Source organism: Ahaetulla prasina, chromosome 4 (genome assembly GCF_028640845.1).
Source record: "Ahaetulla prasina isolate Xishuangbanna chromosome 4, ASM2864084v1, whole genome shotgun sequence".
NCBI classification, from domain to species: Eukaryota; Metazoa; Chordata; class Lepidosauria; order Squamata; family Colubridae; genus Ahaetulla; species Ahaetulla prasina.
Window position 1 is genome coordinate 6,299,673 of NC_080542.1, and position 12,927 is coordinate 6,312,599.

At 43.5% G+C, this 12,927-nt stretch overlaps 1 protein-coding gene across 1 annotated transcript in view; it reads left to right on the top strand.

Annotated features, from left to right (window-relative positions):
• MMP14 (matrix metallopeptidase 14) overlaps window positions 1-12,927 on the top strand; it is a 58,681-nt gene that overhangs the window by 27,191 nt on the left and 18,563 nt on the right. Inside the window, exon 2 of the mRNA XM_058181820.1 lies at window positions 3,110-3,258. Coding sequence (XP_058037803.1) covers window positions 3,110-3,258 — 149 coding nt within the window. The remainder of the gene's footprint in view (window positions 1-3,109; window positions 3,259-12,927) is intronic.

Here is a 12,927-nt window from a genome sequence, read left to right on the forward strand (position 1 = left end):
CCCGACTAATTGTATATAACTGTACATTGGATGAGCTGTTTGATATGATTGTAAAAATAAAACTTTTTTATGAAAAAAAAAAAAGTCTTTTTCCAATGGTGTTCCCATCACTACTGTAACCAAATCCCGCTGTCTTACTCCTAGTTTTTCCTCTTCTTCCCTTTCCTTCTACTTTTCCAACCATCACAATTTTCTCCAAAGAGCTGGGTCTTCCTGTATGGTGACCTCCAACTGGATGAAGCGATGGGGCATTGCATGCCAAATCAATTTAGACACAAAGTTAGGTGGGTCCTTGGGTCATCACGGCTGAACATCTAATTCCCACAGCACCGTCTTAGGCCTAAAGATATTTACCCATGTAGTACCCATGTATCCTTCTCATCTCTCTCATCTCTAGCATCTTTCCTATACTTTCTCCTATTGGCATCTTATGATTAATAATAATAATAATAATAATAATAATAATAATAATAATAATAATAATAATAATAATAATAATAATAATAATAATATTTTAATTTGTATACCGCCCTTCTCCCGAAGGACTCAGGGCGGTGAACAGCCAGAATAAAAATAACAATCAAATATACACAATGAAATAAAACATTACTTAAAAAACTTATTTAAATTTGGCCCAAATTTAAAATGCATTTAAAATCCCAAAAAAAACTAATTAAAAATTTAAAACCCATAAACAACTAAAAATTCCCACGCGGACAAATAAATAGGTCTTAATAGGCCTGAATAGGTCTGATCACTTGTTTCGTATCTTACGGTTAATGATTGTTAACTATGATTTATGAGCTATGACCAGGGGCGAAATCCAGCAGGTTCTGACAAGTTCTGGAGAACCGGTAGCAAAAAATTTTGAGTAGTTTGGAGAACCGGCAAATACTAACTCTGGCTGGCCGCAGGAGTGGGGTGGGAATGGAGATTTTGCAGTATCCTTCCCCCTGCCATGCCCACTAAGCCACGCCCACAGAACCCGTAGTAAAAAAAATTGGATTTCACCACTGTCTATAACCTATCACTTTGTTGTTTGTATTTACACTGAGAGGTTATGCACCGGAGACAAATTCCTTGTGTGTCCAAACACACTTGGCCGATGAAGAATTCTATTCTGTTCTGTTCCATTCTGTTCCACTCTGTTGTTTTGTTTCATTTTGTTCCATTCCATTCCATATTTTCTATTCTATTCTATTCTATTCTATTCTATTCTATTCTATTCTATTCTATTCTATTCCATTCCATTCTATTCCATATTTTCTATTCTATTCTATTCTATTCTATTCTATTCTATTCTATTCTATTCTATTCTATTCTATTCCATTCTATTCCATTCCATTCCATTCCATATTTTCTATTCTATTCTATTCTATTCTATTCTATTCTGTTCTATTCTATTCTATTCTATTCCATTCCATATTTTCTGTTCTGTTCTGTTCTGTTCTGTTCTATTCCATTCCATATTTTCTTTTCAATTCCATTCCATTCTATTCCATTCCATATTTTCTATCCTATCCTATCCTATCCTATCCTATCCTATCCTATCCTATCCTATCCTATCCTATCCTATCCTATTCTTTGATTGGTTTGAGAGCTACAGTAGCATTGAAAAAAGGGACTTATGACCATTGGCAGAAATGAACCAGCAGAGGAGAAAGGTTTAAATAATTTCAGTTCTTTGTAGGGTTCCTCATCAGATTACACTGATTTGCGGTCAATCACCGATTAGATTAAACGGGAATTAAGCGGTGATACCAACCATTCATAGCTCAATAAACTCCTGCTTTTTCAACCTTCAACTACTACACCAAAGTAGTTTTCGTTTATCTGCAAGCAGTTCTCGACTTACGACCGTAACCGAGCCTGTGATTTGGGTCGTACGTCGTGACAGTTGTCGAGTGGGGGCCCCCACGGGACAGTGACCCATTGTACAACACTTTATTTGTGACGGTCGTTAAGCAAAACGACCGTCGGCTATGGAATGGGTTTTTTTTTTCCTGCAAAATGTCCTAGATCACGGTCGTAACTGCAGGACATTTGCCAAGCACTTAAAATACGGTCAGATGACTGCTGGAACGGGGTGGGGGGTGAGATAGAACTTGAAATCTCCAATCTGGTTCATACGTAGCTTTTTCGGGCTCCGTTGTAACTTTAAATGGTTGCTCAGCAGCCGGTCCTAAGTCGAGGACTTTCTAAATTGCCTTCATGACATTCAGTTTTGATATTGATATATTGATATTGATATATTGAGATATATATATATCAATATATATATATAGATAGATAGATAGATAGATAGATAGATAGATAGATAGATAGATAGATAGATATTTGTTTTCTGAGGTTTTCGCGGGTGTTTGTATGTAGGTCTTTGGTTATTCGGGTTTTCTCCCGCGTAAAATTGGAAGTGTCTTGGCGATGTTTCGACGAAGTCTCATTCGTCATCTTCAGGCTTCAGCTTCGTGCTTTGCTCCCAGAAGCACATTGCTCCCAGAAGCACGAAGCTGAAGCCTGAAGATGACGAATGAGACTTCGTCGAAACGTCGCCAAGACACTTCCAATTTTACGCGGGAGAAAACCCGAATAACCAAAGACCTACATATATTGATATATTGATATCAAAAAGGAAGAAACAGCTGCAATCACACATTGCTCCCAGAAGCACGAAGCTGAAGCCTGAAGATGACGAATGAGACTTCGTCGAAACGTCGCCAAGACACTTCCAATTTTACGCGGGAGAAAACCCGAATAACCAAAGACCTACATACAAACACCCGCGAAAACCTCAGAAAACAAAAATTGATATATTGATATCAATATTGATATATTGACCATCAATTGTGTTGTAAATGTTGTACCTTGATGAACGTATCTTTTCTTTTATGTACACTGAGAGCATATGCACCAAGACAAATTCCTTGTGTGTCCAATCACACTTGGCCAATAAAAATTCTATTCTATTCTATTCTATTCTATTCTATTCTATTCTATTCTATTCTATTCTATTCTATTCTATTCTATTCTATATCCTTGAGTCTACCCTTCAATTGGCTTTGAGTTTCGATATTTTTTTTCACGTTCCTGTTTTGATTTTCCCCACCAGGCCTGGCTGCAACAATATGGGTATTTGCCCCCGGGCAACCTTCGCACCCATACCCAGCGTTCTCCGCAGTCGGTGTCGGCCGCCATCGCTGCCATGCAACAATTCTACGGACTTCGGGTGACGGGCATAGCCGATGTGGAGACGATGAAGTGAGTGGGGCCTTGTTTTCCTTCTCCCTGCGCTGGGAGTCATTCACCTTTCACCAGCTTCTCTTCTTACAAAATTTACTTTTTGAACTGTGAGGGGGGAAAAAAACAAACAAAAAACCCAGGATGAATTGGGAGATTGTTAACGGATTGCTTGCCACGGGGGTACTGGAGGAAGGAAAAAAACGAAACGCTGCATGATTTTGTAGATGCGGCTCTAGGCCTTGCCCGAAAGATAATTGATCTTTCTCTTACTGAATAGCACTTAGACTTGTATACCGCTTTACAGCCCTCTCTAAGTTGTTTACAGGGCCAGCCTATTGCCCCCAACAATCTGGGTCCACATTATACCGACCTCGGAAGGATGGAAAGCTGAGTCAATCTTGATCCGGTCAGGATCGAACTGCTAGCAGTAGGCAGAGTTAGCCTGCAATAGCAATAGCTCTTAGACTTATATACTGCTTTACTGCCCTCTCTAAGTGGTTTACAGAGTCAGCCTCTTGCCCCAACAATCTGGGTCCTCGTTTTACTGACCTTGGAAGGATGGAAGGTTGAGTCAACCTTGAGCCGGTCAGGATCGAACTGCTAGCAGTAGGCAGAGTTAGCACACAATAGCAATAGCTCTTAGATTTATATACCGCTTTACAGTGCTTTACAGCCCTTTCTGAGTGGTTTACAAAGTCAACCTATTGCCCCCAACAATCTGGGTCCTCATTTTACTGACCTCGGAAGGGTGGAAAGTTGAGTCAATCTTGAGCCGGTCAGAATCGAACGGTTGGCAGCTGGCAGTCAGTGGAAGTAGCCTGCAATACTGCATTCTAACCACTGCACCACCACACTTCCCGAATGCAAATTATTTTCCTCTGTGTGTTGATTCCAGAGAGAAAAGATCTATTGGGGTTGTAGAAACGGGTGCCCCTCCCACCCACCAACTTCGGAACTGGCAACTAATGGCACCGACTTTAAGTCGGGTGACCAAAAGTGAGTTGCCAATAAAAGAGAAATATTTGTAGCTCTGGGTTGAAATAAGGTGTTCGTTGGTGCTCTCTGAGCTTGGTATGTTTTTTTTTGGTTTTTTTTTTGCAGACGTTTCGTGACCCAACTAGGGAATATCATCAGTGCTAGAAGGAGAGAGAGAGGAGGAGAATGAGGAGGAGGGAAGAGGAGGGGGAAGGAAAGAGGGGGACTTGTGGGGTCCTTGGTGCTCTCTGAGCTTGGTGATTTTCTTGCAGATGTTTCATGACCCAACTAGGTAACATCATCAGTACTAGAAGGGAGTGGGCTTTGTGGAATGAAGCAGGAAGCAGGAAGGAGAGGAAGGGGAGAAAAAAGGGGAAGAGGAGGAAGAGAAGAGAGATGGAGATGGGGAGGAAGAAGACTGTGGGGTCAGGGGTGAAATCTACTTACCTTCCTTACCGGTTCGGAAGGTGCCACACCGACCTGTGCATGCACAAAACCCCTCTGCGCATGCGCAGAAGGTAAAAAACACATTACTTCCTGGTTAAAACCTGGAAGTAATGACACGTGGGCAGGTGGGCGGAGCTTTGCTCCATCATCGCCGAACTACCGGCCACGGTCGCTACCGGATTGCACGATCCGGGAGCATTTCAACCCTGTGTGAGATCCTTGGAGCTTTCTGAGTTCGCTTGTTTTCTTGGAGACGTTTCCTGACCCAAACTAGGTTAACCTCATCACTGTTCCTGATGATGTTACTTTGTTTTGTTACCTAGCATTGATGATGTTATATCGTTGGGTCATGAAACGTCTGTGAGAAAACCACCAAACTCAGAGACCACCAAGGAACTCCAAGGACAAGACCCGGTGGCTTAAAGGTGGAGCTCTTGCCTCATAATCAGGAGGTTCCGAGTTCGCTCCTAGCTAAAGGCAGATGTAGGGTCTCCTGCTTGGGCGGGGGGTTGGGGGTTGGACTAGATGACCTACAAGGTCCCTTCCAACTCTGTTAAACTTACTGTGTCTTCCTGAAAATAAGACCCTGTCTTATATTTTTTTGAACCCTAAAATAGGCACTTGGCCTTATTTTCGGGGAGGTCTTATTTTCTGGGGTGGTCTTATTTTCTGAGGAGGGCTTATTATCCGTGGAGGTCTTATTTTCTGGGGAGAGCTTATTACCAGGGAGGTCTTATTTTTAGGGAGGGCTTATTATCTGGGGAGGTCTTATTTTCTGGGAGGGCTTATTAGCCAGGGTGATCTTATTTTCTGGGGAGGTCTTATTAGCCAGGGAGGGCTTATTTTCAGGAAGGGCTTATTTTTGGGGAGGTCTTATTATCTGGGGAGGTCTTATTTTCAGGGAAACATGGTAAACTGTTAAACTCCTCAAGAACAAGTTAAGATGGTCTACTTTTGGGGAACCTCTTGTGAAAGGAAAACCAATGCTGGTTTGGAGAGAGGTGTGAATCAGAAAGCAAGCGGTCCATCATGGCTTAGATCTGATCTAGAGAAACGTTTCTTGCTGGAAAAACGGGGCACAAAACCCAGAACTCATGGGTTTTTTGTTTTTTTTTCTAAGACGTTCTCCAAGGCTTCCCACAACGCTGGCAGATCTTATGAAACCACTTCGGATGATGTCACTTGTAGCGGGGGGGAGAGAACAGGGCTGCGGTTGTGTGTGTCGAGGGAGGGGAACCAAATGCGAAGAACTCCCAGCCTTGACGAGTGGGCAGCGTGGCTGCAGGGCATCCTGTGTTGGGGTTGGCCCTTGGCAAGCCTACAAAGCGACCAGTGTCTGGTGAGGTTAGCGTTGACCAGTGGGACTCCACACCACAAGAACTTGGCAAAGAAGAGAGGGGGGGAATTGGAAATAAATCTGGGAGCAGCTTCAGACAGGCGATGATGGCTTGGGATTAGTCAACGGTGTTGGGGGTGGGGCGGGCAGAAGGGGCGACCGTTGCTGGGATTTTTTTTGGGGACCTCGGTAAAAATTATTCAGTCCCTTTCGGCCAGAAGGAAAAAGAGCTTCGTTGCTGGGTAGGCTAGCTGTCGGAGCGGTGGCCATTTTGTTAATCGGACAGAAAAAAGAAATATCCAAAAAGATAAAGAATGAAAGCAGTTTATTTTATTTTTTTTTAAAAAAACCATTTTGATGCAAGGTTTTGGCTCGCACAGAATTCTCTAACGTTAGGTGATCTTTCTCGGCGTTAGTAATTTAAAGATGTCTGGGTTTTAACTCCCAGACAAGTTAACTTGCCAATGTGAGGAACTTATGGGTTAGATACTATCCAGCATGGCTGTTTGTCTGTCTGCCTTATCTGTATCTTCATTTTGTGTTCTCTCTCCCTCTCCCTCTCTCTCTCTCTCTCTCCATTTTGCTGTCTATCTCTCTCCATTTTTTTATCTCTGTCTATCTTTCCAGTTTGCTTATCTATATCTCATTGTTTTGCTGTTTGTATCTTCCTTCCTTCCTTCTTTCTCTCTCTCTCCTTCTCCTCACCTCTCCTCTCCTCTCCATCCATCCATCTATCTACTTGCCTACCTATCTGTCAATCCATTTATTCATCTATCTCTCACCATTTTGCTATCTGTCTGTATCTGTCTCTTTCTCCAGTTTGCTGTCTATCTCTCTCCATTTTTCTATCTCTGTCTGTCTATCTATCTTTCCAGTTTACTTATCTATATCTCTCTATTTTGCTGTTTGTATCTTCCTTCCTTCCTTCCTTCCTTCCTTCCTTCCTTCCTTCCTTCCTTCCTTCCTTCCTTCCTTCCTTCTCTCTCTCCTTCTCCTCACCTCTCCTCTCCATCCATCCACCCACTCGCCCACCTATCTGCCAATCCATTTATCCATCTATCCCTCACCATTTTGCTATCTGTCTGTCTCTTATCTGTCTCTCTCTCCATTTTGCTATCTCTCTCCATTTTTCTATGTCTATTTGTCTTTCCAGTTTACTTATCTATATCTCTCTATTTTGCTATTTGTATCTTCCTTCCTTCCTTCCTTCCTTCCTTCCTTCCTTCCTTCCTTCCTTCCTTCCTTCCTTCCTTCCTTCCTTCTCTCTCTCCTTCTCCTTACCTCTCGTCTCCATCCATCCACCCACCCACCTGCCCACCTATCCGTCAACCCATTTATCCATCTATCTCTCACCATTTTGCTATCTGTCTGTCTGTCTCTATCTGTCTGTCTCTCTATCTGGCTATCTTCATTTTGCGATCTGTTTGTCTATTTCCATTTTGCTATCCCCCCCACAACTCTCCATCCATCCATCGTCGTTCTATCTCCATTTTGCTATTTGTCTACGTCTCTCACTAGCTATCTTCATTTTGTCGTCTGTCAGTCAGTCAGTCAGTCAGTCAGAACAGGCAATTGCTGATAATGTATACCATTTTTCCTTTAGAGATAGCACTAGCGCTTAGACCAGTGGTTCTCAACCTTTATAGTGCTGCGACCCCTTTAATACAATTCCCCACGATGTGGCGACCCCAACCGTAAAATTATTTTCATTTTGAATTTATCGCGCCTGAAGCCGTATTGGCTAGCAATCTGAACTGCTTGCGATTGCCTTGAGGACGGAGGCATTAAAGCGGAGACTCCTCCCCTATTAAGTTTATCGCGCCTGAAGCCAGATTAGGCTGGCGATTGGGAGTGATTGCAGCTGGCTTGAGAGGGAGACATCAGAGCAAAGATTTCTCTCTTTTTTAATTCATCGTGCCTGAAGCCGAATTCGGCTAGCGATTTGAAGAGCCTGCAACTGGCTTGTGGAGTCAACCATTGGAGCGCGATTCTTCGACTCGCAAGTATACTTCCCGTATTTCCGATGGTCTTAGGCGACCCCTGGCAAATCGTCATTTGACCCCCAACAGGGTCCCGACCCACAGGTTGAGAACCACTGGCTTAGACTCCTATACCGCTGTGCACGGCATCACAGCCCTTCTCTAAGCGGTTGACAAGCTCAGCATCTTGCCCTCAACCTTCTGTGTCCTCCTTTTACCGACCTCGGAAGGAAGGATGGAAAGCTGAGTCAACCTCGAACCGGTCAGGATCAAACTGCAGGTTGTATGTAGGTTTACACCTAGTAGTTTGGAAAAGCTTCATTCGGGACTTTAGTCTGTGGTTATGTGTTCTGTTTAGAAATCGGTTAGGTCATTATTTATCTGTGGTTCTATTTGTGTCCATGGTACTTTCGAAGGAATGAGCGGTTAGAAATAGACGCAGACCGAGACAAAAGAGTTCAGGGAAGAATAGAGACGTCGCTAGGTTTATACAGTTTTTGGCATTTCGGGCTATAAAAAATATTCCGGGCTGAGAGAGAAAGTGGGGGGGGGGGAAGGCCAAGAAATTTTGAGAGAGTGGTATATGGTCAATGGAATTTATCCAGGATAAATTATGCATTTTTTCCCCATTGCTCTTGAGTTCCCTGAAGAAAATCTATGCAATTTTCTTTGGGAACAATATGGAAGTGATTCTATTCTATTCTATTCTATTCCATTCCATTCCATTCCATTCCATTCCATTCCATTCCATTCCATTCCATTTCCTTCCTTCCTTCCTTCCTTCCTTCCTTCCTTCCTTCCTTCCTTCCTTCTTTCTTTCTTTCTTTCTTTCTTTCTTTCTTTCTTTCTTTTTCTTTCTTTCCTTCCTTCCTTCCTTCCTTCCTTCCTTCCTTCCTTCCTTCCTTCCTTCCTTCCTTCCTTCCTTCCTTCTTTCCTTCCCTTCCTTCTTTTCTTTCATTCCTTCTTTCTTTTTCTTTCTTTCCTGCTTTCCTTCTTCCCTTCCATTTCCTTCCCTCCATCTCCTCCTTCTCCCCCTCCCCCCTCCTCTTCTTCCTTCCTTAATTTGCTTAAATCTTACTTTATATTTCTGCCTGTCAATCAACCAACTTATGCTTGTAACTATGTCCTGGTTCTCAACTTCAGAGCTAAACCCCCCCCCCCAAACCAGTGTGGCTTCGTGGGCGTGGCAGGGGAAGGATACTACAAAATCCCCATTCCCTCCCCACTCCTGGGGGAAGAATATTGCAAAATCTCCATTCCCACCCCACTCCTGGGGCCAGCCAGAGGTGGTATTTGCCGGTTCTCCGAACGACTCAAAATTTCCGCTACCGGTTCTCCGAACGACTCAAAATTTCCGCTACCGGTTCTCTAAATGACTCAAAATTTCTGCTACCAGTTCTCCAGAACCTGTCAGAACCTGCTGGATTTTACTTCTGCCCACCTCCTCAAATCTATTCCACAGCCCATCATCTCAATTCGGCCACCATTAGCTCATGGACAGGAAGGTCACATTTGTGCAGCTAAACCACGGGTTTCGTTGGAACCCAGAGTACTTCCCACTTCTTAATTTAGGCCAAAGCATTCATTAAGCCCTACTGGTGAGCTAGGAATTAATCAGCTTGTGGGTTCGAGAGTCATCCGTGACTCCAGAGGCAGCAGGGATGGTGGTTTTTTTTTAATTTATTTACATTTATATCCCGCCCTTCTCCGAAGACTCAGGGCGGCTTACAGTGTGTAAGGCAATAGTCTAATTCTATTTGTATATTTACAAAGTCAACTTATTGCCCCCCCAACAATCTGGGTCCTCATTTTACCTACCTTATAAAGGATGGAAGGCTGAGTCAACCTTGGGCCTGGTGGGACTAGAACCTGCAGTAATTGCAGGCAGCTGTGTTTTAATAACAGGCTTCTTACAGCCTGAGCCACGGCCCTGTTCCTTGACCAGCGATGGGTTTCATATTTTGTTACCACCGGTTCGCCCCGTGCGCGCGGCTTTTGTGCAGGCACCCGGCCTTCTGCAAATGCGCTTTGCTCATTTGTGCACCTTCCGCGTGTGCGCCCAGCCTCAAAAATGTGTTCTAAATAGGACGGCATAGAGCTGGGGCAGGCCCAGCCACGATTTCTGCTACCGGTTCGCCTGAACCGATCCGAACCGGCTGAATATCCCCCTCTGTCCTTGACGTCCGAAAACGGGGAGGATATTCCAACCTCTATAACTGTCTGGTTCGGTTCTGCAACCCAACAAGAAAAACACAGACTTCAGAGGATAATTAGAACTGCAGAAAAAACAATTGCTACCAACCTGCCTTCCATTGAGGACTTGTATATTGCACGAATCAAGAAGAGGGCCGTGAAAATATTTGCAGATCCCTCGCATCCTGGACATAAACTGTTTCAACTCCTACCCTCAAAACGACGCTATAGAGCACTGCACACCAGAACAACTAGACACAAGAACAGTTTTTTCCCAAAGGCCATCACTCTGCTAAACAAATAATTCCCTCAACACTGTCAGACTATTTACTGAATCTGCACTACTATTAATCTTCTCATAGTTCCCATCACCCATCTCTTTCCACTTATGACTGAATGACTATAACTTGTTGCTGGCAATCCTTATGATTTATATTGATATATTGACCATCAATTGTGTTGTAAATGTTGTACCTTGATGAACGTATCTTTTCTTTTATGTACACTGAGAGCATATGCACCAAGACAAATTCCTTGTGTGTCCAATCACACTTGGCCAATAAAAATTCTATTCTATTCTATTCTATTCTATTCTATTCTTTTTTGTTCAACTTGCCCAGGTGGCCTTCAGTCTTGGGGATCTCTACCTGGCTGCGTTCCCATCCGAATTCCAACTGGATATGACTCTTGTTTGTTTATCTATTTATTTGTATCCTGCCTTTATTATTTTGCAAATAGTAGGCGGCAAACTTATCCAACACACTTTCCTCCTATTTTCTCCACAACGACATTCCTGAGAGGTGAGTTGGGCTGAGAGAGAGGGACTGGGCCAAAGTCACCCTGCTGGCATTCATGCCTAAGGAGAGACTAGAACTCACCGGCTCCTGGTGATTGGCCCAAATTCACTCAGCTGGCTTTCGTACTTAAGGTGGAACTGGAACTCACCATTTCCTAGTGATTGGCTCAAAGTCACCCAGACAGTGTTTGTGCCTAAGATGAGACTAGAACTCGCCGTCTCCTGGTGATTGGCCCAAGGTCACTCAGCCAGCGTTCATGCCTAAAATGAGGCTAGAACTCACCGTCTCCTGGTGATTGGCCCAAAGTCACTCAGCCAGCGTTCATGCCTAAAATGAGACTAGAACTCACCGTCTCCTGGTGATTGGCCCATCACCCAGACAGTGTTTGTGCCTAAGGTGAGACTAGAACTCACCATACTAATGATGATTGACCAAGTTCATCCAGCTGGCACTCATGCCTAAGGAGATACTAGAACTCACCGTCTCCTGGTGATTGACCCAAGGTCACTCAGCCAACGTTCATGCCTAAAATGAGACTAGAACTCACCGTCTCCTGCTGATTGGCCCAAAGTCACTCAGTCAGCGTTCATGTCTAAGATGAGACTAGAACTCACCGTCTCCTGGTGATTGGCCCAAAGTCACTCAGTCACCGTTCATGCCTAAAATGAGACTAGAACTCACCGTCTCCTGGTGATTGGCCAAAGGTCACTCAGTCAGCGTTCATGCTTAGGCGAGACTAGAACTCACCGTCTCCTGGTGATTGGCCCAAAGTCACTCAGTCAGCGTTCAGGCCTAAAATGAGACTAGAACTCACCATCTCCTGGTGATTGGCCCAAAGTCACTCAGTCAGCGTTCATGCCTAAAATGAGACTAGAACTCACCGTCTCCTGGTGATTGGCCCAAAGTCACTCAGCCAGTGTTCATTCCTAAGACTAGAATTCACCATCCCCTGGTGACTGGCCTTAAGTCACCAAGGGGCCTTTTGTATCTAAGGTTGAAACTGGAACTCACCATATCCCGGATTTTAGCCTTAACCACGAGACCTTCCTTATTTTTTTTATTTTTATTTTGTCACAACAGTATATACAAACATACTATATAAGCAAAAGTATGCAATAACTATATTAATTTGATATAATGAAAGGGAACAATAGGACAGGAACGGTAGGCACTTTTGTGCTCTTATGCACGCCCCTTATAGTCCTCTTAGAAATGGGGTGAGGTCAATAGTAGACAATTTTTGGTTGAAGTTTTTGGGATTTTGAGAAGAGACCACAGAGTCAGGTAGTGCGTTCCAAGCGTTAACAACTCTGTTACAGAAGTCATATTTTCTGCAATCAAGATTGGAGCGGTTAAGATTAAGTTTGAATCTATTGTTTGCTCTTGTATTATTGCGATTGAAGCTGAAGTAGTCTTTAACAGGAAGGACATTGCAATAGATGATTCTGTCTGTTAAACACATGTCTTGTCGGAGTCGGCGGAGTTCTAAGTTTTCTAATCCCAGGATTTCAAGTCTGGTGGTATAAGGTATTTTATTGTTTTCAGAGGAGCGGAGAACTCTTCTTGTAAAATATTTCTGGATGCTTTCAATTGTATTAATGTCAGAGATGTGGTATGGGTTCCAGACAGGCGAACTGTATTCAAGAATAGGTCTAGCAAATGTTTTGTATGCTCTGGTTAGTAGTGTAGAGTTTTTGGAAAAGAAGCTGCGCAAAATTAGGTTTACAACTCTTAGAGCCTTTTTTGCGATGTAGTTGCAGTGGGCTTTGGCACTTAGATCATTTGATATGAAAACTCCAAGGTCTTTAACAGGGTGGGGGTCATCTGTAAGGTAATGTCCATCAAGCTTGTACTTAGTGTTTAAGGTTCTTTTTCCGAATATGTAAGACTGAGCATTTGCTGGTTGAGATTTTCACGAACTCAGCCCAGGTTGGCTAAGTACCGGCACCAGACACGTCCC